Source organism: Balaenoptera musculus, chromosome 12, assembly GCF_009873245.2.
Source record: "Balaenoptera musculus isolate JJ_BM4_2016_0621 chromosome 12, mBalMus1.pri.v3, whole genome shotgun sequence".
Classification (NCBI taxonomy): Eukaryota; Metazoa; Chordata; class Mammalia; order Artiodactyla; family Balaenopteridae; genus Balaenoptera; species Balaenoptera musculus.
The window spans coordinates 12,195,229-12,219,852 of NC_045796.1; the positions used below are offsets into that span (position 1 = coordinate 12,195,229).

The 24,624-nt window shown below is 44.6% G+C and overlaps 2 protein-coding genes across 5 annotated transcripts in view; one reads left to right on the forward strand and one right to left on the reverse strand.

Moving 5' to 3' along the window:
• TFB1M (transcription factor B1, mitochondrial) overlaps positions 1 to 9,233 on the forward strand; it is a 56,381-nt gene extending 47,148 nt beyond the window's left edge. The window contains exons 6-7 of the mRNA XM_036871927.1: positions 5,844 to 5,971; positions 8,871 to 9,233. Of these exons, the coding sequence (XP_036727822.1) occupies positions 5,844 to 5,971; positions 8,871 to 9,081 (339 nt within the window). The 3' untranslated portion in view covers positions 9,082 to 9,233. The remainder of the gene's footprint in view (positions 1 to 5,843; positions 5,972 to 8,870) is intronic.
• A 1-nt stretch (position 9,234) lies between these two features.
• The window catches only part of TIAM2 (TIAM Rac1 associated GEF 2), a 230,507-nt gene continuing 215,117 nt past the window's right edge, over positions 9,235 to 24,624 (reverse strand). For all 4 annotated transcript variants that reach the window (XM_036871919.1, XM_036871916.1, XM_036871918.1 and 1 more), the window contains 11 exons: positions 23,427 to 23,495; positions 22,767 to 22,892; positions 21,790 to 21,898; positions 17,856 to 18,035; positions 16,067 to 16,185; positions 14,924 to 15,032; positions 14,269 to 14,327; positions 13,275 to 13,380; positions 12,232 to 12,319; positions 11,695 to 11,849; positions 9,235 to 10,346 (listed from right to left, as the gene is read on the reverse strand). In XM_036871919.1, the coding sequence (XP_036727814.1) occupies positions 9,751 to 10,346; positions 11,695 to 11,849; positions 12,232 to 12,319; positions 13,275 to 13,380; positions 14,269 to 14,327; positions 14,924 to 15,032; positions 16,067 to 16,185; positions 17,856 to 18,035; positions 21,790 to 21,898; positions 22,767 to 22,892; positions 23,427 to 23,495 (1,716 nt within the window). In that variant the 3' untranslated portion in view covers positions 9,235 to 9,750. The remainder of the gene's footprint in view (positions 10,347 to 11,694; positions 11,850 to 12,231; positions 12,320 to 13,274; positions 13,381 to 14,268; positions 14,328 to 14,923; positions 15,033 to 16,066; positions 16,186 to 17,855; positions 18,036 to 21,789; positions 21,899 to 22,766; positions 22,893 to 23,426; positions 23,496 to 24,624) is intronic.

Here is a 24,624-nt window from a genome sequence, read left to right on the forward strand (position 1 = left end):
TGGGTTCATGTGGACTTTGTGATGTTGCCAAATCAGAGAGCTTGCATCAGTTTTAATCATTTCTCTTACTTACTTACTTATTTATTTAAATTTATTTATTTATTTATAGCTGCGTTGGGTCTTCGTTGCTGTGCGCGGGTTCTCATTGTGGTGGCTTCTGTTGTTGCGGAGCACGGGCTCTAGGCGTGTGGGCTTCAGTAGCTATGGCTCGAAGGCTCTAGGGCACAGGCTCAGTAGTTGCGGCACACAGGCTTAGTTGCTCCGCGGCATGTGGGATCTTCCCGGACCAGGGATCGAACCCGTGTCTCCTGCATTGGCACGTGGATTCTTTTTTTTTTTTTAAGTATTTGTTTATTTATTTATTTATAGCTGTGTTGGGTCTTCGTTTCTGTGCGAGGGCTTTCTCTAATTGTGGCAAGCGGGGGCCAGTCTTCATCGCGGTGCGCGGGCCTCTCACTATCGCGGGCCTCTCACTATCGCAGCCTCTCTTGTTGCGGAGCACAGGCTCCAGACGCGCAGGCTCAGTAATTGTGGCTCTCGGGCCCAGCTGCTCCGCGGCACGTGGGATCTTCCCAGACCAGGGCTCGAACCCATGTCCCCTGCATTGGCAGGCAGACTCTCAACCACTGCGCCACCAGGGAAGCCCAGCAGGCGGATTCTTAACCACTGCGCCACCAGGGAAGCCCTCTTATTTATTTTTGTATCTCCGGTTACATACATAGGAGGTCCCCCAAACCTCCATGAGTTAAACTAGTAAAATCAGCATGTAAAGGAGGAGATCCAGTAGCTATGGAATTCATCTTTAAAAAGACACAGTGTCTTTCAAGTCAGAAACAGGAAGAGCAGGACAACATGGACACATTTAAAGAATAGCTCTGCAGATGGAGAGCTGGCCTGGGTCCTGAGGGCACAGGGACTAGGAGCATCTGGTACCCTGTACCTTGTGCCAGTGAGGGGCCGGTGGCCACTGCAGCAGCATCTGTGTGAGTTGGTTCCCATTCCGTGCCTCTGCACAACCCTCTCAGCATAACAGAGCTTGTTAGGTGGTTGTTATAGGAAGGGGATGTACTGACTAGTCAACTAGAGTGTCTCTTTGGCAGTTACGACTCATTATGAATGAATATATTTGCATCCATATTTGTTTATCAATCTTTTCATAATAGTAATATTTATACGGCAGCAATTGAGTACCTTGTGAGTTTGCTTAGATTGAAACCGCCCCCGAGGAGTTCCCCTGTACTGTGGACGTGAAACCAGAGGTCGGGCCCTCGCTCTCGCCCCCTGGGCTGCTACAGCAGGGCTCCTCCCCTGGCAGGGACCTCCCCACCCGCACAGAGGGGGGCACAGTCCTGGCACAGTTAACACAGGCGCCTCCAGGTGCCGCCCTGTCACAGACACCGAAGTCATGGTTTGTGGGAAGGTCCTGGTTTCAGAAGGGTGTTTTCCCTGTGCTCATTCGGGAACTGCAGGCTACGAAGGACAGAAAATCCTAACCCAGCGTTTGTGAGTTCTCGTCCCTCTTGTACTTTGTTTAGAATTAAGTGTTCACATCCCTGAAAGTGTTTCCTTTCTTGGGACCAAGAGACCCTCATTCATCTTGTTGTTGTTGCTAGTAGGCATAATTTACATACATACCTATATTTACATATACAACATACACAGTAAAAAGCTCTCTCCATCCCCTCCCCTCACCCTGGGCACCACTTAGGCTTATTTCTCATCGTGCTGTCAGCTCACCCTGTCATTCTCTTACATGCTTGTGCTCTGAGAGGAAACACTGACAGTCTAAAATCTGTTCTTTTTGTATGATTCCAAGGAGGAAAAGAGACAAACCATTCAGACATCTATGGGAGACGAAAGGTGTGGTGGAACATCTGCAGAAATGAATATTGTTTCAATAACAAACACAAATTGTAAACTTTAAAGAAAGAACTATAGGTCCTAACAGTCTTCATGGAATGCCTTGGTTTGGAATACGTGGAATGTTGTTGGAGTGTTTGAGTTGTAAGATTTTATGGCGGAAATTCTGTCCTTAAATTGGGCTTGGGATGAGAATTATGGGCAGAATAAAACAGTTCTAGGAAATGTGATCTACATGTTTGTAAACAGTTTGTTTTTCTACAAGATGCATAATTATAATAGCATAGGCAGCAGTGACTTGCGACTGCTCCCCTTATTGTGGGGAAGTTGTAACTGCAGGGCCCATGACATTCTCATGGAGACTGTCCTTAGCTCGGCATAGGACCCTGAGGAATAACTAGACACTGGTGGGTGGAGGAACCAAGCATCCCCCAGCGTGCTCACCTTACTCTCATCTCACCTGACACTGAGTGTGACTCTCCCAAACTCCTGACCCCGTGTTCCATCAAGTGGTGCTGACCTCCTCAGAATCGCTGGACCCTTCCCATTCCCGTCTGCACGAGTCTGTCTGAGACAATACCACCTTGAACTGTGGATCCCTCTTGTATTGTTCTTGAAGTCTTTCTGATTATTCCCTGTAGTCATTCTTTGTTCTCATCATTCCTTCTACCGTCTCCCAGTTATGGTTATATCTTGGCTAAGTAGACTGTAACTTCCTAATCGTTTTTCCTCTCCACTGGCTTATCCTTTAATGGTCTCGAACACCATGGGAGCTGTTGAAGACCCTTTCTTAGATAATGGCCAGTATTGTTTCTGTACCTTTTCATACGGTAGTTACTGAGCTCTTTGGCATATTATGATCATCTCAAAGTCAGAAACTGGGCTGTACAGTCTTCGGTGTTCCCTGCACCACGTTGATTCAAGGTCTGACTTAGCAATCTCTCATATTTAAGATTTAATAGCTTCTTACCCCAGTTCTCTTATGAGTCCACAGTGCTGCTGAGCTCATAACCAGTCACGTCCTAGACATCCTGGCCTGGGAAATGGGACATCCGCCTCCAGCCTGCCTGTAGCCAAGGCTGCTCATGTTGAGAAGCATAATCTTAGCTTTGTGCAGCATTGACTTTATAGTGGATTGGAGAGGCAAATACTTAAAGTCGTTATAAATCCTCTAATTTGAAATTTTAGTAGGTCATTTTGGTATACTGATAGGCCGAGTTTGGAGAGGAGCTGGCAACATTTAAACTAGAATTTTTAAGTGCATCTAGTGCCTATGTACTGATCTCTTTTTTGTAATCAAACCCTTTAATGGACTTAAAACTCAAGGAAAAATAATGGTTGTAATTTTAAATAAGCATTCATTTATGAGTAAAAAGCATTTTTGTATGTTACCATAGTTACCAAGCAGCTTTCCTGTGGTTCTAGAGAAAATGGGCTCTGTCATACAGAGGAACTCTGAGAAGTGCGTTTGGAGGCAGGAGTAGAAGAGAGGGTGGTACAGGTTTCCCAGAGAAGCAGGACATGTTACAGGAAGAGCCTTTTTGACGCCGAGTTTTATGTGGTCCTCCACTAAATAGTAACTATTTGATTGTGAGTGGAAATTTTCTTTTATCCGAAAGACACTATTAGCCAACTTAACTGGGTGTCAAAATTATAATCAAACTTGAGAAGTCTACCGCTACAATGTATACGGGGTGCTGCTGTATTTATACGGGGTTTTAAAACTTTATTTAAATAAAAACATTAGACGTTGCCTGTATTTGCAAACATCAACTGTATCTCAAAGGAATAAAATCAGGCAAATAAAGATGAGGCCAAAATTTTAAATCCAAAGAATCTGGAAGTGGCAGTTTCTGTACTGGAAGGAGAATGCATCTATCCCTGTTTTTGTGCCTTTGGTCTTAATAGTATTTGAACATTAGAGTTTTGATAACATTTCATGGGTTTAGGGTTGGGTAGGGTTTAATTTTATCTCATAATTTACTAAAAGATTATTTTCTCTGGAGACTGGCAGGCCGCTCACTGTGGAAGAATCCTGTCAGAACTGACTAACTGGGAAGGATTGGACTGAAAGGGTTGAAGGACCTGAGTCATAGAGGGCTGGCAGAACGAGAGGTGGGGACAGGAATGCCAGGGAGCGCAGATGGTGGGAAGGGGTGGGGCGAAGTCAAGAGAATGGTCTAGAACAGTTGAGGTCACTTCTGTCCGTTTTTCCTTCCACAGAAGCGCTCTCACGTGAAGCATCTTTCATCCCTCCCTGGAGAGGTGCCCCTGTCCACTTAATCCCCGAGTCACCTCCCCGGTCCCGGGTGCTCTCCAGGGACTCTCTTCTCTGTACCGACCGCAGACCTCTCTGGGACTCCTGGACCCTGTTCCATGGCACTTTTGTGATGGTCTAAGGAAAGTCCCGGCCTTTTAACCAAAACACTTACTTTCCCACAGGAATTATTTGTTAGTGAACTTGGAGGAACACATAGAACACAATTTGAAAAACTATTAAAATTTAATAAGAACGTTGAGATGGTCACTGTCTGCAGTGGAATCACAGCTCTTGCACCAAAGGTGTATAATCGTCACTAAAATAGTCTGAAGGCTGAGGGACATTTCGGGGAGCATTTTCAGGCGGAAAGTCCTCTCCATTGGCAGTTTTCACTCGACTGCTTAGAACGTTCTCAGCGTTTGCCAGCCTCAGTGACTGACAATGGGAAGGAGGTCTGGTGGGATGGCTCAGACCCCGCAGGAGAAACGCCACTCACACCTCTGAAAGCCCATCCCGTTGGCCATCTTTGGTCCGTCTCGTCCACACAGTCTCACGTCATACGCCAGTATTTTCCCTCCAACCTAAAAACAAAAACAAAACAAAAACTTCCCCATCCTCATATATTACAGGCCCATTTTAAGGAGTTTTGTAGCCACAAGGATCTTTAGGAGCGAGTCCTCCCAAGAGAACATGATAACCCCTATGGAATTTGAAAATACAGAATTCCTTCTGAAAAGCAGTGGTACAACCCACACCACACTTCATAAATTGCTGTACTTTCTTAGCCTTTGTAGACTCTGTGTGATGTTCTGAGTAGCAAGTTTAGCAATAATCCCTTAGCGACCAAAGCTTTTGTAAGTTATGAATAGACTTCCCATTTCCTAGACCGTGGTCTCTGCCAGGCTTTTGTGTGGGCGATAACTGCTTTGACTCCATTTCTCCGTTAGTCTTTACTTTCAGTATTTTTCTATTGTTATTTTGAATATATCCTTGTGAATCACCATGAGTCCATTTTTAGAATAGGGCAGGGTATATAAATCTCTTATCAGATATGCCTGAAAAGTTTTATTTTCTGATAAAGAATTTCAGCCACCGGATAGCAGCTTGACACTTAAACAGTAATATTTTTGGTGGTTTCCATTCTATTTGGATCCTGCCTGTGCCTCTTGGGGCATTTAAATTAAAGTCGCTACCAGAAAGTTATGTGGCCGTGCAGACAATGAGTATGAATTCAGTCCAGCTGACTAATCAGTGTCTCTGACACTCTGGGGAGTTGAGCGCTAAGTGGTCCCTGGGGGCCCATCTGCCCTGTCTCTCTGGTTTGAAGTCCAGCCTTATAGTCAGAACAGCGGCTGCAGCTTATCTTCTACTCATTCAAAAGCTAAATAAAATATTCTAATGCTGTTATCTGCCTACTGACTTTAATGATTATTTGGATGGATCTTAAAAGGCCACTGTAAAACTGCATTCTAAAATTAAGTGACCATCAAGCACAGGCCTAGTGGATGTCATTATAGAACAGATGCAGCCAACTGTGAGTTCTCTGCGGCAGCTCAGATGCAGGCGTAGCATCTCACGCCTGGAGAAAATGAAACTGAAGTCCACGTAAAGGGGTTGTTCGTGAAAACCATGCTCTTGATGAGCTGTCCTCCTGTGTTCTGCAAAGATAAACCGTTCACTGTATTACACCAGGCAGTAAAATGTTTGCTTTCTGACCATGAAGGTGGACTCGGGCGTGGTGCACTTCACCCCCCTGACCCGGCCCAGGATAGAGCAACCATTCAGGCTGGTGGAGAAAGTCGCTCAGAACGCCTTTCAGTTCCGACGGAAATACTGCCATCGAGGGCTCGGGTAAGAACGCTGCTCTTCCTTTCCAGGGGCACCCTTCACAGACTCCTCAGTCACCTTCGAGGGTTAAGGGCTTTGTGTTTATGATTGTTCAGCCTGCCTGTAAATAGTACTCTTAGCTCAGATCCTGCGACGAACAAACCTTGACGGCCACTGAGGAGAAAGCAGAATGTTGATTTGACCTCAGGCGCCACCGAGAGGTTCTGTTGGGTTTGGTCGTACGTACAAACTAAAACTGACATCACACAGTTTATAGTGAGCCTGTACTGGGGAGGTCATGACCCCTCACTCAGGACTCAGACCGTCTGAACTGTTTTCAGTCTCGACACTTCTGGCACTAAAACGTGTGGTGTTTTCCCCAACACCGACAAATTCCCTAACTCTCCAGACAGCACCTGGGCGTCCTACAACTTAATTCTAGTCCGGTCACGCACTACCTGGCATTAGCACAGCCCCTCAGCTTACGGGCCCAGTGCCGCAAGGCTGTCCCCACTTCAGTCGCCAGTCGCGGGTCCCAGGTCGCAGAACTCACTGTCATGTATCAGTTTTAAAGGCTGTAACCCAGGAACTACCAAATGGGAGAGAGGCACAGGGCACCATACGGGGAGCAGGGTGCACAGAGCTTCCGTGCCCGCTCAAGGTTTCCCACCCTCCCAGCACCTCAGTGTGTTCACCCACCCCGAAGCTCTCCGAACCCCATCATTTGGGGGTTTTATGGAAGCTCCATTACCTAAGCAGGATTGATTAAATCATTGGCCTTTGGCGATGGAGCTCAGTTTTCCAGGAGTGGAGCTGAGAGGTCCATCCTTCAGCCACGTGGTTGGTTCCTCTTGCCACTGTTCCCCGTCCTGAAGCTTTCCAGGGGCCACCAGGAGTCGCCGCATGAGCACAGAGCTCAGGTGTGGTTGAAAGGGGCTTGTTACGAGTAACAAAAGGTGCTCCTGTCACCCCTGTCACTCAGGAAATTCCAGAGATTTTAGAAGCTCTGTCTCAGGAACCTGGGACAAAGACCAAATATACATTTCCTACCATCACACGAGCTAGTGGGTTTTAAATGCTTTCTTTCCATCCAGTTGTTATATCTCTTGAAGCTTTTAAAGACGTACTTAGAAGAAGGAAGCAAATGTAACCTCTGAGTAGCCAAGACAGTGCCTCGAAGTATCCACGTGAGCACGTTTCCATTCAGCGGCGGCTCCTGTGTCTGCTGTGGGCGCCGCTCTGGCCAGGCCCTGAGGCGCGTCCGGAAGCCCAGAGAGAGAAGGCGGCCTAAGAGTCTGCGGCCTGATGGCCCTGAAGTCACCGCAGCAACGTGTTACGTCCGGTGACAGCCTAGAAAGTGGGTAATTAGGCCCAACTGTAGTCTGTGTACGAAGGCAGGAAAATGTATGTGTACTTTTAAAAGATTTTCATCTAATACATTCAACTTTAGCTGTTTAAGGGGGTTCAGCTTTAGTGGCCCGTATTTCTTATTTTCTAAGAATAGCTCCATTTTAGTTCTCTCATTCGTGAAGGGTCCCTTTAGCACATGAAACTACTGTAGGCACAGCTAGACGGCTGCATCCTGAATCCATTGGAATCCACAAAGCACGCTCTTGAGGATGTGAGAGGGCTGATGGAAGAAACCTCACCCTGCCGTTTGTTGGCTCTAGTTAGTCCCGTGTTCATACTTCAGCAGAGTTCCTGCTTCTCTAGTTGGGGACAGGGACGCCACTGGTGATCCTCGTGCTGGTTAGAATGAGGGCACCCCCTGATACGCTGCAGCACCCCACCCAGCCCCCACCAGGATGCACGACTTGGCAAGTCAAACACAAGCTGGATTTCACACACGGTGTGACCCCTACAGTTGTACATGATAGCCCTGATTCATGGAGGGAAAAAATTACAGAAAGTACATCCTACCTGTAGAAGTCCTGGAATTGGCCTGAGCCTGGAGTTGGCCCTAGTGTTTCCAAGACAACCCCCCAGCTAAGTGACGGGCCCCGTTTACTTCACATGCACGGTCCCCTGTGCAGATACGGACCAAATCTTGTGACCCACTTTGACCTTTTGGTGTCCTTCAGTCACACCACACCACAGATCAGTCCCAGATCACAGAGACTGTGGTCAGACCCCTGCTTGCCATGAAACTGAACTCGGCGATCTCAGTCAGCTCCCCTGAGAACGTAGGGACACGCGGCTCCTGGTTGCGAGGACCATCGGCCTGTAAGAAAAAGTCAGTCTCCTCTCGCCACAGTGTCTTCCGAGCCCTCTGAGACTTGAGAGAAGAAAATAAAATCCAGGTGTAGCTTTGCAACATTTCAGTCAGTGACTTGTACTATTCATTTTAAAACAATGATCTGATTTAGACGAAATTTAAAATGTATACTTTGAATCAATTTTAAAGATGCTTCAGATATCTTAAAGAGGAAAATAACTTTCTATTTTCACATGAACTGTTTTCTAACTTTGCAAAGAAAGGTCATTCTTTTGGGATGAAGAGGTCCAAAGGCTGGTAAGTTCAAGTTACAGAGAATCAAAAGTGTACCAGAAATAATACGCAATTTTTATATTAAAATGTGAGGCACAGCAAACTGATGTTTCTTTAAGACTGCAACTGAGCATATGATAAATTTACCTTCAAGGTACGTGTATCGCTTGAGCTTTAGAAACTCTCTTCTCACGTGCACTCACCTTGCAGGTCCGATCAGCTCTGCCGCCAGTGGCGGTTCGTACCTGCTGCCTCGGGGTGCAAGCAGAATCCTCCTCCGCTGGCTTGGGGTCCCGCGGGGCTCTAGGGGGTGGAAGAAGAGCCTCTGCAGAGTTGTCAGTTGTCAGAACCATGCCGGTTTCAAATGAGGGTAGAAGGAAGCATGATGACTGGCAGAATTTAAGTAAAATTCTGATTTTTTTCTCTTCCTTTCAGAATGTTATTCCCTGAAGCTTGGCGATTAGAAAGCACTGGGAAACTGTTAGAGTTGGCAGATGTGGACCCTACTCTTCGACCCACCCAGCTCTCTGTCTCACATTTTAAGAGCCTCTGTGACGTATACCGAAAAATGTGTGATGAAGACCCACACCTCTTTGCTTACAATTTCAGAGAAGAACTCAAGCAAAAATCAGAAAAAAGGGGGTGACAAGGAGAGTTACAGACTGTAGCTGCTACTTCAGGGGCTGGCAGCCGACTGGATGTTGATTTTCACAGTGTTGAACTTCTCATGTGTGCTCCCCAGGTGTGACTTACTCCCCTTTTACAGCTTGGTAAAGAGAATAAATATCATCAAATAAGGTACAGTACAAGCTTTCTTTTAATATATATACTGCATAGATATGACATGTTTAGTATAAACAGCATCTATTACAACCTTACAAAAATGAAATATCTGCACATTGTACCCCTAACCCACATTAGAATAATTTAAATATGCTTTAAATAAAGCAGAACCTAATAGCTCAAAGAAAATGCCCAGAGGATTGGAAAAAAATGACCTTTCAAAAGCTATTAATCACAACTTCCCCACCCTTTTCCACATAAATTAATTAGAACGCAGTTTCATTTTAAGGATTCTAAGTCATTTTGATACCTGCTCAAAAGGGATAATAAACTAAGTAATTTACAAATTCTGACCAGTTTAATCTAGTTTTCTGATCCACAATAAATTAAAATAACTTAAATCTTTACAACTATTTGTGGGAAAATGTATACTGCACAAAACCCAATAATGAATAGTTTTTCTGCAATTTCCATTTTACCCCCAGTTTAAAAGTGAAACCAGCAACTTAACCCATATCTGGATTGACCTGTATTATGCCTTTCCATGGCTCTCTGTTTCATAAAAACACTCCTCGTTGACAACCGACGTTAAGCTCTGGACGCTGAATTCTCGCTCGAGAACAGAGCTGAGATCAAGGCTGGCGTTTTCCGATTGGCTGTCCAGGGACTGGTGACGCATCTGCGCCTGCAGCACAGTTCCCCTGTCCCTCTTGGTGCTGTTGGCTTTTCGTTTGATGGCGCAGAAGTGCCCGCGGACCAGCTTGGGCTGCCCGTCCTTGCCGGGCGGCTGTTCAGCTGGCCGAGCGTCCGGGTCCTCCGAGATCCTCAGTCTCTGGAACTGGATCTCGATGTCTTTGGTAGGGCTGCCCTGCTTCCCAGTCTGGGGGTAGTCCTCCTCGTCGTCGCTCAGAATGTCGCTCTCTTTGATGAGGCTGTCGGAGAAGTCGGCCAGGCCCTCGTGGGGGTGTTTCCGGGCGTCCTCTGTGCTCCCGGCCGGGGGGCAGCCGCTGCTCTGGGTGCCACTGCTCAGGCTGCCCTCGTCCGAGTCCAGCGAGCTGCCCTTGCCCGGCTCCCCGGGCCACTCGCTGCTGGAGGAATTCTTAAGGACTTTTAAGGACCTGGATGAAGCTGCAGTGAGAAAAGCACAGTTTCCCTTATGACAGAGGAACCGATTCCACAATGTGTTAATTTTTGCCTTGTAGGTTATCAGATTTAACATCTTAATTAACATTTTATCACCTCACTTCAATCCTGGGACTTGGGCAAAAAGAAATGTAGATACTGCAAATATGGACATTTTTTTATTTATGTTTATTTGAAATTTTAAGTTGGAATTTGGCATTTTTAGAGAACCAATTACCAGAGCTTAATGACTGAGATAGACCAATAAGCTATAAACTATCATAAGGGCTAAGATTCTTATTACTAATGAATAAATTTAAAAGTTAGTTTTACAGCTAATTAATGAATAAATTAGCTCTTGCTAATGAATAAATTTAAAAGTTAGTTGCTAAGTTCCTTTCTTTCACTAAAGTACTTTGTAGTTTGAGAACTAAGATTACACTGTATTTCTCTGCCCACCTTCTCACCTGTTTATTTATTTCCCTTGCTGCTCAATTAAAAGTACAAAAATGCTTTTTCTCTCTCATGAGAACTGTCTCTGCTGGAATTTCTAGCCAACTTTGAGATTTAATATGAATATTGAATCGTGTGTGTGTGTGTGTATAATTCCTTTCTCTTGGGTTGAAGGGAAAGGGGGAGCTCAGTTGTGTTTCTGCAGACAACAGTGTATTTTTGATGGCTGTAGCTTATTTTGCCAATAGGGAAAAAATAGAAAATATATGGTAAATCTGAGGAGGTCAAACTGTGACCAAAAAGAAGAGATACATTTTGTAAGACTAAAAACTAGATGGATGATATTAACAAAATAGTTAACATAGAAAGTTCTAAAAACTTAAGCTGAAATTTTAAAAACAGGCAGAAAGTTGAAGAACAGCATGATTTGGAATGTTTACCTGTGGACTTATTAAGAATGAGCATTAGCGAGCATTAGGTTTCTTGACCTTAATTCACTGAGTATTGACCTTCTAGAAGCCTTGCACTGTTCTGAGCACTGGGAATGCGGCAACGAGCAGAACAAAGTCCCTCGACTCCTGTACATCCCAGTGGAAGACAGGCGGAAGATGGTAAGTGCAGACTGTGTCAGCAGGTGAAAGACAAAGGATTTGGATTGGGGGTGTTTAGGTTTTATAAAAGGAGGTCTGGGACCGAGCATGTTTAGGTTTCTTAAGAGGAAATAAAATTGCCGCTACATTCTCATGTCACCCTATGTATTGGGTGTCTGGTTTAGAGCTTACAAAGCTACCGCTGATAATTTACAAAGTGATGACTTGCTGCTATATTCTGAAAGCATACATCCTTGCAGAGGAGCTCGTCATGTTTTCCTGAATAAACCCAAGGCTAACAGAGTTCTCACCTAATTTCGCTGAGACAGGAACGCGGTTCTTGAGGGGTACCAGGCGATCTTTACATGTTTTCTCCAGAGGTAATTCACACTTTATGTGGCGCCTGAAGTTTTCCCTCAGAATAGATCGAATCACCTTGACAATGTTGGTTTTGCTTTCGTTGTCACTGGCGGGGAGAGAGAAAACATTTTGTAGTGTCTGCTGTCTCATCCTGCTTCCGTTCCACGTCTCCTGGTCCTCCCGTGGCATGTGACTGCTCTCAGGACAGACTGACAGCAAGTCACCCAGCCTCTGTGTGCCTCAGTCTCTCGTCATTTACAAAAGGAGCGAGAATTGATCGTTTTTGAACTTCCTTCAAGCACAAAGATTTGGATGTATATTTAATCAATGTATATTATTCTCCTAGAGCCGCAGTTGCCAGTTTGGAGAGGGTGGGTGTGATCCTGAAGTCATCAAAATTTAGGAGGGCACTAAAAATAAACCCACTTTTAAGAGACCATAATTCTGTCTTATGCCCATTGGCTTTAATTTTTGGAAGTCAGTAATACCTGCAGCACAACTGAAAGATGGTTTCTGGCCGTCCTTCTATTTCTGACTTTGTGTGGATCAGCTCCCATAAGGAATTATTTTCTGTCCCTGTGTAAAAAGAAACAAGGGGCTGCAGCTTTGCCAAAGATGCTGTGGTAAAGGACACCTGTGAAGCTTAAAAGCCACAATTTAGTAACTTTTTAAAGAGTTAAATACCCCCCACCCTGACGCTCATCATTTCTTCTCTGGCTCCTTCTATGCACGACGTTCACAAATAGTTACAAGAAGTTACATACCGTTTAGTTAACTTTGTACACTCCCTGCTGAGGTTTCCCATCCATCTTAGTGCTTTCACCCGACCCTGGATTCCATCTCTCTGCCAAAGAGGTTAAATGGATCCCATTTTTCAACCCCATTCCTTAGAAGGAACAGTAGGATGTGCTCAGGCCCTTGAGGTAAAGGAGGCCAGCCCCAAACTCAGTTATGGTCCAGGAAACATGAGCACTTCCAACAAACACTGAACAGGGACCCAGAACGTCACCGCGGGCCTCAGCCTGTTGGTCCGTTGCTGAACCAGAGGCACTGCCACCAGAACAGGGTTATTCTAAAAGGATCTCTCAACATTTTCCACAGTGGAAGATGTTTTTTCTTTTTTTTATATCACCTGTAATAAAGCTTAATCTTAAGAAATTTTCTGGTGTATCAAAATGTGTGGACCTTTGTTTCTTTTAACAAATTTTAGAGATAGATATTATCCCTAAAATTATTAAAATAATTAGAAATATTAGATATTAGGATATTAGAAAAATGTTGAAAACCATCGACAGTGAAAATAAGGAAACAATAGAGAGAGAGATTTGGCAAAGAAAAGCCATCCGCTAGCATTCACTTTCTCCAAAATCTGTAAAGAAACATCACAACAATCTCTCTTGTCCTCATTTTCCTTGCCTATAAAATAAAATACCAAAAATTATCCCCAGGTTCTTTCCTACTTTTTTATTCCACAGTTTAAAAAGTCCCTTAAAATGCTTTTTCTGGCACTTGTACAACACACAACGATTACCTGCTGTATTCCCCAGTCTGACTTGAAGCGCGGATATGGGGATCAACCAGCGAAACTTAAACGTATCCAGGTCAGCAGAGTTGTGTGCCGGCCGGGAGTTCGACGGCTGCAACGTGAAAGCCCACCGAGAACAGTGTTAAAGCAAGCTCGCTCCCGCGGGCACGTGCGCACACGACAGCAGCTGTGAGCTCACCCTGGTGCAGACCTGCTGCCGTGTGGGGCTCAGGGTGCAAAAGGGAATCAGGTCGGGTGTGTTCCCAGCTCTCAGGGAGCTAGCTCCCAGACCGGGGACAGGGCAGAGTCACGTTTTGGGAAGCAGAAAGTTCTAGATCTTTAAGCAAAAATGACAAGCCGGGCTTCCCTGGTGGCGCAGTGGTTGAGCGTCAGCTTGCCAATGCAGGGCACGTGGGTTCGAGCCCTGCTCTGGGAAGATCCCACATGCCGCGAAGCAGCTAGATCCGGGAGCCACAACTACTGAGCTCTGCGCGTCTGGAGCCTGTGCTACGCAGTGATAGAGGCCCGCGCAGCGCGATGGAGAGCGGCCCCCGTTTGCTGCAACTAGAGAAAGCCCTTGCATAGAAACGAAGACCCAACACAGCTAAAAATAAATAAATAATAAAAATAAAGGAATTCCTTTCAAAAAAAAAAAAAAAAAAAAAATGACAAGCCTTCCACGACCCCATGTTACCTCTAAAAAAAAAACCCAAAATTACACAGACTCAGGTGTATTGAGAAAACATGGACCATATTTAGGGATAGAAAAGCTGGTTTTCTCTGTAGGGCCCAGCATGGGTATTTGTCTACATCTTCTTTGAAAACAGACGTCTTTGGTGGGGAGGATAAGAAACACCTTGGGTGTCTGATGTAGTTAGTTACCTCCGGAGTAAGTCGCATCACTCAGTGAGGCCTTGATCCTTAGCAGGCTTCCCAGTTCAACAACAGGAAGATACAGGCATGAAAAGATAGCTTTAATTAAAATTAATTCATGTCTTACCAATTTCTTTTTCAGTTTGCAGTTTTCTTTATAAACCAGTATGACGGCTCTCTTAAAAACTAAAGAAAGGAAAAGAGAAAGAAAAGTCTTTCATTATTTAATACAAACTCTCCCAAGGTTGAACTGTAGCTGCATATTTTAATAGAACAAAGCTCTACAAGATCCCACGATGCTGACATGAGTGATTCCGTTCATATTTGAATTATGCACAAGTACCTGCTAATTTAAAAGCCATTATCTGAAGGAGATCCTGGCATTTTGTTTTCTGAATTCCTGTTTTGTTTTATTGAAAGCTGAGGACATGGTGTTCGTCTCAGTGAGAATACACAGTCTATACCCACTCTCCCGGCTGTCCGGGAGAATTAGGACATTTTGAAGTGCAGCAAACTACTAAGACAGCAGGTTTCAAAATAGCCTCGGGAAGATCTGTTCCTGTAACACGTGGTGAGATCCACTAAGCCAAGCAGCAGAAGGGAGGAGATCATGAGTATGTAGGGCAAGAGTTCCAAAGAGTTGGAAGCTGTCCACGTTAAGTCAAAGGCATTAGAGCAATGATTCTAAGTCCTTCTGGAAATCAGGAGTTAGCTGGGTTTAGCAGGTTCTTCATTCTTGACAGCCTCTTTTAAGTTTACATTCTTTTGAATGGAGTACTAACCGAATACTGTGAGCTCGAGGTCCTTTCTGGCTTTTCCTAGAGACAGAAATGGATTCAACCAGGACACTGTAGAGTGCATCAGAAGTTCCCCCATTGAAAGTTCTGTGACCTACATGGCAAAAACAGGAGATCAAGAAGACGTGGAAACCCTGGGGTGAGGCTGTCTCATATGAGAGAGGGATCACACATATATGGTCATTGCTAAAACACAAGTAACGTTCACTTTGATTTTTATGGTTCCTGTAAACATGGGGCCTTAAGTAGTAGCGGTTTTGAAAATATGAGCTAAGCATCAAACTGTTTGAAAAATAAACGCAAAGGCGTTTTGCTCCGATGCACACATTGTGGGTGAGACATGCCTCCTGCCCTGTGGGATGGCATTCCTTCCACCCCAGTGTCAAGGTTCATCCCAAGTGCCTTTGTTAACATTTCATCCAAGACCTAGTATGCTCACCGCCTCTAATCCCAAAAGCACATTAGGCCTGCTAATAAAAGAGGTACCAAAGTTGAAACTGATTGTAATAATTAAAAAAAACTAAACTCCAGCTGTTTTCTGTTCTTGCCTTTTTCTATTTAAATTATATTGCTTCTTATATGTAGGCTTTTTAAAGCTCAAAATTCTAAATTTAGTAATCCGGCCAGAGAAGAAAAATAGAGAAATTGTCAAGTTCCACTTAAACTACTTTTATAAGTAAGGAGGTAGCCACCAATATTTGAGGTTAGAAAAGAAAAAAACACAAAGGAAAAGCCCTTAATTCTCTCCACATGCTGACTGCCGCTGCCTTTATCCATCCTAGCCCCGCCAGCCAGCTCTCCATTTATGTTCCGGCCTCTGGGATCTGTCCTAACCTCACACTCCACGGGAAAGCAGGAAGAGGTACAGATACGAGCTCAGAGATACTTCTTCTTTTTTTAATACGATATTAACCGGACATAAGGTTATATTTTTAAACCAATGTAATCAATTTTATGTTACATTTATACCTAAGTTGTGAGGCTTGTTATAAGCATTAAGATCAAAAAGAAAATTTTAGGCATTTTCTCCTGCAGGAAATCCCTAACAGCATGACCTGGTCTGGAGGTCACCTCCAGATCCAGTGGTCACCGGCATTCAGCCTCTCGGAATCCGGAAGTCCTACTGACCTCCTTCTCTGTTCCGCTCTGCTCTGCTACCAGCTGGTCAAACACCGTCCCGTAATCCTCATATATCTTCTGCATCTCGTTGATGTGGCTTGCTACTTTTTCCATTGCCTTTAGTGCTTCTGCAAAATATGCAATCATATTTATTTTATAATTTTGGTCTGTTTGAAATCCTACCCAACAGCAATAATGAAAAAGCTCAAGATTCAGGGCAGAATCCGAGACCAGTTCTTACTAAGAGCAGCATCATTCAGGTATGATGCAAAGAGCCCATGGCAATCTAGTTATAATCATGAAGAACAGTAGAATTATCTTCCACCTCAAATTCTCTTTGAAATGAGGCAGAGTACAAGTAAAAAGTATCACTAATAATAACAGCTATTTATTGAGCACTTCCTATTTGGCATGTTCTATTAGGCGATTTATGTGAAGCATCTCATTTAATCCCCACAGTAACTCGATGACTGTAGGACCTGTTATCAATCCCATTTTACAGATGAGAAAACTCAGGTGCAGAGGGGTTCAGTTTTTTGCCAGACTTCCAAAGACAGACGTAAGGAGTGGAGCCAGAATTAAAATCCGAGGCTGACTGGCCACAGGATACCTGCTTTTTTAAACTTTGCCTCTCCTGGACCATTTAGTGGAATAGTGATCAATGACAATTTTCTTAACAAGAACTTGCAAGAGCCTCTGTAAATGCCCAGTTCCCAGAGCAATTGTTTGTATTTATGCGTGGGACAAAATGATTTTATCAAAGGCAAAAAGAAAATTTCAAGTCACCTCCAAATTCACTATTTTTCATACTTTGTTCTTCTGATCTGGTATTTTATTTCAGTCTGGAGGGACGATGGGAAGGCAGTTTTTTAACCCCTTTTAAAGATCATCTTAATGCAAAGTGAACTATTCACACAGTATTTGAATGCTAATCATAATTTGTGTCATTTATGTATAAGCTTTAACTTTCATACAAAAAAATTATCCTCATTACTTATGATACAAAAGTATGCTTGTCACAGAAAAACAGCTAGTTTCATTTACACTCTTCTTGGTGTTTGCTATTCAGTAATACTAATATTTATTAATAAGTTTGTTTCCCTCTCCATGTGCTTTACTACAGGTACCGTAACTGGACCTCCTAGCTTTGACATGTGGAGAACAAATCACTCTTTCTCTGCAATCCAAACAGCAGCTCTTTAACGGATACTCTATTTACTATCAAAGTGAGGGGCTTTGTGTATCTGACAAATTTGTATCTTAGGCCAATAATTTCTGAGGTTACAAAAGAAGACCCCTCCGCGTCAGCCGTAAAGCTTCACGGGTCCTCGGGAGTTGGTTTCAGAGTCAGGCTCTGCTCAGAGCCGTCCACAAGGTGGCGCCTCACACAACATATTTGATCAGCGGCACTTGGGCAGCAAACAACACAAAACTTCACAAAGTTGTAGGAAAACAGGCCGGGGTTTTGGTCCTGGCAGCACTGGTTGTTTGTTAACCACGTGACCTGAAGTAATTTATTTCAACTCACTGAGCTTAAATTATCTCCTTTGAAAAATGAAAATGGACACATCCCTCCAGAGGCTATTCCAGTGAGAGAATTTTTGCCAAAATATTTTGCCCACCTACAGGGATGGCCATGCTACCTGGCTATTTTCACGTACTAAACTGATACCTAAGGTTAACAGTCACAGTACTGACGACAAATGTTCCAGAACGTGAAAGCAAGCCGGGGAGGAGGGGAGCGCGCGGCCTGGCGGGTGGCGGCGGCCCCGTCACGACCTGGGCCCCCGCTTCTCACCTGTCAGGTGATGGTGCTCTTCGCTCTCGTGGTCTGTCAGGGACACGAGCTCCTTGAGCAGCAGCGGGTACTTGAGCACCCGCTGGACGGGCTTGATGAGGTAAGACTCCAGCGTGGAGGAGTGCTGCTTGGTGGGGTTCCGGGCGTCCAGGAAAGCCTTGAAGGCTTTATCAGTTTTAGCTACAAGCAGATGCATTAAAAGACCCTTAGAAGAGCACAGGAGGATGAAGTAAACTCTACTTCATGTAGGTTTTAATGGAATTACAGACGATCCACCTCGACAGTCCTCCGAGTGACATCCTTCAAGAAAAACCCGGATGCACCCGTGGGTCGGCTGTCAAGGTGGATTCAGCACCGCCGCTCTGTGATGAATCCCATGAGAGCTTAAGGGAGCTTATAGGCTGCCAGAAGAGTTCCAGCCACACGCCAAAGAGGAACATCGAGTCAAAATGCAGGAGGGTCTGACGTTAAAGGCGCATTCACATGCATACCCATGAGAGAGACTGGTATAGGTGCCGAAAAAGTGAGTTTCAGACAATTCATAAAGCCACAAAACAGTGTATCCAAACCCTATGCCATAGCCCCCAAAAGATTCATACAGCAAAACAAACCAGTATTTCTTTTTCACTGACCTAGCACAGATTGTTTCTTATTCTATACACTTGAGGGCTATCTGTAAAGCAAGCTTTTTTTTCCTTTAAAAATAAGTTGATAAGCACTGCAGCCTCCATCTCTACAGTTCCAAGCAATCTAAACCTTCCACCAGGTTCAGACCCCTCTGGGTAGTGAAAACCACCTCTCTGTTCCGTGTCACGAAGGTACACATATGAACCCAAGTGCTTTCAGTTTTGAGGGTGCCAGTGGACACCCCAGCTGTTGCTTTGGATTCCACCTGCTGGCACTGGTTGACCAGCTGTCGGAATTCAGTCAATTTGGATGAAAACAAATCTTTACTTGGGGTTTTGTACAGAGGCAAAATATAACTTGTAGGAGATGCAGTACCATTTTGAATGTGGCTACTAGACAAAGTGGACGGTGAGATGATCCTTCATCCTTGTGGCAAAGAAGGAATTGAGCAAACCACTGGTATGCTTTTAATTTACTACACTGTCGATAAGAAGGTGTCCATGGGAGGAAACTAGTTCTTTCTGGTTTAAAGAACTAGAGAAGACAGATTGGGCTCTGTCTTGTTGACCTGAAGCACTCCAAGACTTCCCTTTTTCAACTCGAGCCTGTCCTAGGATTTAAACCAAATGGCAGAGCTGCATCAGTGGACCTGGCTAAACACCATCAGTGTCTGGATGAACCCTACGCTCCCTCCACGACAGTACAGAGAGGCCATTCCCCAGTTCTGAAAAAGAAACACGGAAGAGCAAACTCCGGATTCGTTCTGGCAATGCCATTAAGGAGCATTTGATGACAGAAAGGGCTTGGAATGTAGCTTGGCTCCTACTTCCCTGTTGACACAACTAAAAAAGTTCCAGTACAGAATCCCCTCAAACACTCGCCATCGTCATGCAAGACAGCCCTGATTCACTGGGCAAATCATAACGGGAGTGAACTACACGAGGCCAATCTTAACTCTGAAGAAGGCATTCAAGTCCTGGGGAAGTCACTTTTTATCCTGGGAATTTATAACAGTTTAAGCTTCAGTAGGTTCAGATCCTATTTCCCGGTACACCTGAGAAAATGGAGGTAGCCTGGTGACCTTCCCTGGAGACAGTTCAGGTGACCTTAAATAGGATTACATATATTTTCGTAAGACGCCTTCCACTGTAGGACCCATGCAGAACAGGAACAACCCCTGGGGACCTGTATTTGTTTGATGCTCTCCGTGCAGACTGAATTACTGCTGCTCATGACCTTGAGCTTAAAGGCCTCCTCTCATCTCTGCCCCAGAAATGAGAATTCCAAAGAATGGGATAGAAAAATATCTTCTGCAAGAGACGAATCCGAGAATTCTAATCTCATACCTAAAGAGGTGTGTGATGACTGAAAGAAGCCTTTGGTAATAACAAAACCTCAGTTGAGCATTGCTAGTTTAGGGTGTGATAAAAGAAATGTTCACATATTGAGGTCTGGGGAAGTCGTTCTGGCTTATACATGAGTTAACTTGAATTTAATGTAACTAAAACAGCCTGTTTGTGGCCTAGCAAACATACACTGTACATCTGCTTTAATTATTAGAGAAAAGGGTGCACTGACCAGAAGTAAAGAATGTCCATGTTAAAATTAAAGATTAAATGCCTCCCTTCCTGGGATGCCAGTGCTGGTCCTCCTTCCATGATAAGACTTCCTTCCCAGGTGCCAAGGCCATACCGACTGGCTGTGTACGTGCTGATCTGGTTTTCCTGAAATCTTGAAGGAATGTATCCCTGACTTGTTTGATGCTCTTTGTTCTGACAAGACATGAAACTGTGCTGACAGCCCTGCTTCTCCGGAGCAGATCCTCAGCGTAATCAGAGAAGCTGTCTGCTGGGCTGTACTCCTCAGTCTGGCTCAAATAAAACTCTTTTCTATTCCTACTATAGATTGCTGATTGATTATTTTTGTCAACAGGTTATTACAGGAATAGCTCAAACACCGGGTTGATGACAACAGTGATGGTGACTGCGGCACAAAAACTCCCCCCAGCACTCCTACACCTGGAGAAGGTCACTGCTGCCATCAGATCTCTGAATGCGCTCCCCAGGATGGGCTGACTGGCCGGCCCGTCACTGAAAGCCCAGGCAGATCAATGTGTTGGCCACCTGCCCCCAAGCTGACCCCCTGCAAGTCGGCGGCCAAAGCTCAGGCATCTCGCTAGCTCCACAGAGCAATGTTTGCTCTTGACATGAAGGGGAACAGCAATGCAGGTTGGTCACCCAGGTCCACTTGGACTTCAAAAAAATAAAAATCTTCAATTAAAGTCAATAAAATAAGATGATAACAATGTGAAGAGACGAAAGGTACTTCAGTGACAGAATATGGCCTGTGATACGCACCCGTTTTACCAAAGAGGCTTTAATTTTAGTTAACACACTTCTTGTGAGTTTGGTGGTTGTTGTTTGGTGGTGGTTTGTTGCAGTGGATCCTCGGGCTTAAGAAGAAGGTTAACGAGAAGGAAAGAAGGGACTTCCCTGGTGGTGCAATGGTTAAGAATCCGCCTGCCAATACAGGGTACACGGGTTTGAGCCCTGGTCTGGGAAGATCCCACATGCCGCGGAGCAACTAAGCCCGTGCTCTACAACGACTGAGCCTGCGCTCTAGAGCTCACGAGCCATAACTATTGAGCCTGTGCTCTAGAGCCTGCGAGCCACAACTACTGAAGCCCACAGGCCAAGAGCCCGTGCTCCACAACAAGAGAAGCCACCGCAATGAGAAGCCCGCGCACCACAAAAAAGAGTAGCCCCCACTCGCCGCAACTAGACAGCCCGCGCGTAGCAATGAAGACCCAACACAGCCAAAAATAAAAATAAATTAATTAATTATTAATTTTTTTAAAAAAGAAAGAAAGATAATGGCATACATTGCTTTCTACCCCCTCCAGCGGCTTATATGGTTGGTTAAAAGTTTTTAGAGCAAGGCATTTGGTGAAAAAAGAATCCAGATGCAATTTAACAGCAAAGTGACACATGGCAAAGCAACATCTCTGCTGTTTGGTACACACATTCACTGTCACCAGGACACTGAAATAAACTGAAAACTTAATGTTTGTCAATTTCAAGGCCAACAATGGAGCATAATCCATTAAAATTACACTTATCCCTACTTGATGAATACAAATTTACTTTTTTAAAAAGTATATATTTATTTATTTATTTATTTATTTATTTATTTATTTGGCTGCGCTGGGTCTTTAGTTGCAGCATGTGGGAACTTCGTTGCTGCGTGTGGGATTTTATTAACAATTACAATTTCAACAGTATAGCTATAAAAGGTATGAGCAACTTACCCCTCTCTAGAACCTTCTGTACTTTAATATGATTAGCACAGAATCCGCTATACAGTTTAAAGTGGTCCGCGTAATAAAGGAAAGAGCCTCCAAGGGAAAACAGTAGTTTCTAGAAGGAAAGAGGAAAAGTTACATCAGGCGTGGTTTAATCAATGTCTGTCTGCTGGCTCGGGCATGGTTCCTGACCGCTTTGCTGTCTCCACGGCATTTGTCTTTCGGACACCAGAGCACTAATGCCTCGGGGAAGGCACTGACTAAAAGCAGCCCAGGGCGGCCCCATTTGCCCAGTAGACGGAGAACAGCCCGGGCGTCTGAATCAAAGAGCTTCAGTTTGGTTGAGAAGTTTCTGGCAGCAGAGCCTATTGACACAGTGCTCAATCAAGGACAAGAAAGAAAGTTCTATAAAAAATACATCTGACACGGTGGGATATAAATAATCTGAGAGGCTAATTAATAAAGCTGACTCTGCATTACTTGGGACGAATGATGCTTGCTATGTACTTCCTTGGTCCCTTTCTACCGCCTTCCGCCTGTCCTTCCCTGGAGGGACCTCTTGCCAGTCACCGATGGCCGCACTGGAGACAGGGCTGCATAGAAGAGGAGGCTCTCTCAGACCCAGTGAGAACCTAGGCTCTCCTCCCAGGGTCACATGACCAGAGATGCAGAATCGGATGCAGTAGGTGCTCCTGCCTCAGAAGCAATCGCCCTACAGATCCTCCTGTAGAGCTGAGTAAGGAGCGTGCATGTCCACAGCAGGCAGACCCCATAAAAGCTGCGCTGCCCAGACGTCTGAGTCGCAGAGCGTTTACTCTAGGGAGGAATGGAGCCTTCTTTTACCACCTGCCAGAGGAAAGCCATGCAATGAGAGCGCTAAACTTATCTTTTCAATAGTCAAGGGACAACACTTTCTCTTCAAAGGGAGAATTTTGCACTGTTCCCACCTATTTTTGCTTTAAACCTAAGTCTAAAATACTTACTCTAAACTGCGAGGGGGTTTCAAGTATGTTAAAGTCAGATGATGCTGAAATCCCATCCTCCAGAGTCTCCAGAAATACCTTTTGAAATTCAAGCATCTCTGGCAAACTTCCAAAAAGTGACTCCATCTACATGAAGATCAGAATTTGAAAAGAGGGTATTAGCGATGAAGACCTAGACACCACTCTAAGTCCCAGATGCACAAATGAATCACAAGTCATTCACCAAGAAGGAGACAGAAGTGAAGCCTTTAAAGAAGACGGCATATTCAGTAGGGGATATAGCTCATACACAGAGACTTTTACTGCCCCGGTCTCTGTAATACTAAAATAATTTGAAGTGGATGTCAAGTTTTCAGAATTCAAACTGGGGGGAAAATGGAAAGAACTAATTACTGTGATTTAACATTAAAAAGTCATGTATTAAAAAGTAATTTGGAGGACACCTTCTACTACAAAAGGGGCACGGTCATTTAGAACTCTTGCCACTGTGTTTCACGGGATGGAGGCCACATAAATGGCTTTGAAGGAGGCCACGCTTGGGTCTCTCTGAAGATCCTGAAGTCTCAAATGTTCTTTGGGGATCAGTAGATAAAATCTAGGTCTGCTAAAAGGCAAACTGAGACTAACCTATGGTTCAATGGACTAAGGGAAGGTATTTACCTCATCTTGGGTAAGAAAGGTCTCACTTTGAAGTGGCTCCAAGTATAAGTCAAAGAGGCAGCTCAGATCCTGAAATACAGAAGAAGAAAGTCTTTAACCCTTAAGTCTCCAAAATACCCAAGCGTTTCCAGCAGCCCGGGCTGCAGCTCAGACTCGCATTAGTAACGATGAAGTTTATGTCTGGTTGAAACGCTTGGCCCTGAAAGTGGTGGCTCCTGCTCACCTAATGCAGAGAGGTTAACAACACAATGCGACCAGCAGCTGGACTCCACATTTTTCTTTATAGCTTGATCACCTACTCTGTGTATTTGAATATCTTATTGGCAGAACCAGGATCTTTCTTTCGGCTGCTGCAGCAGGAACACTCATTTCCCTTCAGAGAAGTGAGTTCTGGCCAGGTGTGGCCACATCCGCTGGCCGACCTGGCTTCCTTCTCTGCCTCAAAGAGCAAGGTGACAGCTCCAGCATGGACACCTGAGCTGACACGGACAGGGCAAGATCTGGAGAGCTCTTCAGCTTTGGGGCTGACGCATGAGCAGAATTTCAAACTCCCATGCTCAAATGCAAGAAAAAATTTCTGAAGATGAGCAGTCATAATGTTTACAGTCTAGGCCATCTTTGAATCTCCAGTAAACTGGGCTCCAACAGTACACAAGAGTGGGAGTTGACTGTATTTACAAAACTCTTTAGATAAAGGTTTTTTTTAAATAATTTGAAGCCAAGATCAGGATATAATTTAGTGATAGAAAAGATTTCTTTTTCTTGTTTCATTTATTCTGAAGAATTTTGAGTCCCAAACTATGAGAAGTAGGTGACTATGTCTGCCTCATTTTACAATGGAGAAATCCAGTTCTGGAGAGCTTGGTAAAGCCAGAAGCCTCCAGAACCTTGTGGTGTAGGTCCTGAGAGCAAGTGGACAGGCCTGTGACACTGAGTGCTTCACAGTCAAATCCGCCCTGGCCTTCCCGACCTCCCCAGACCCCACGGCGGCTGCTGCAGAGCAGGGAGAGGTGAGAAGTCACCGAATCTTATCTCAGGGAACACGTGAATGCTGAAGACGCCAAGTCATGGGCAGAGGTCCAGGTTACAGAACAAGTAAAAGTCCATGTGGAATGTCAGCAACAAAAAGAAATTAAAAAATGAAAAAGGTGTGTGTGTGTGTGAATCACCATAGGCACCAGGCGCTGGTTATTTTGTC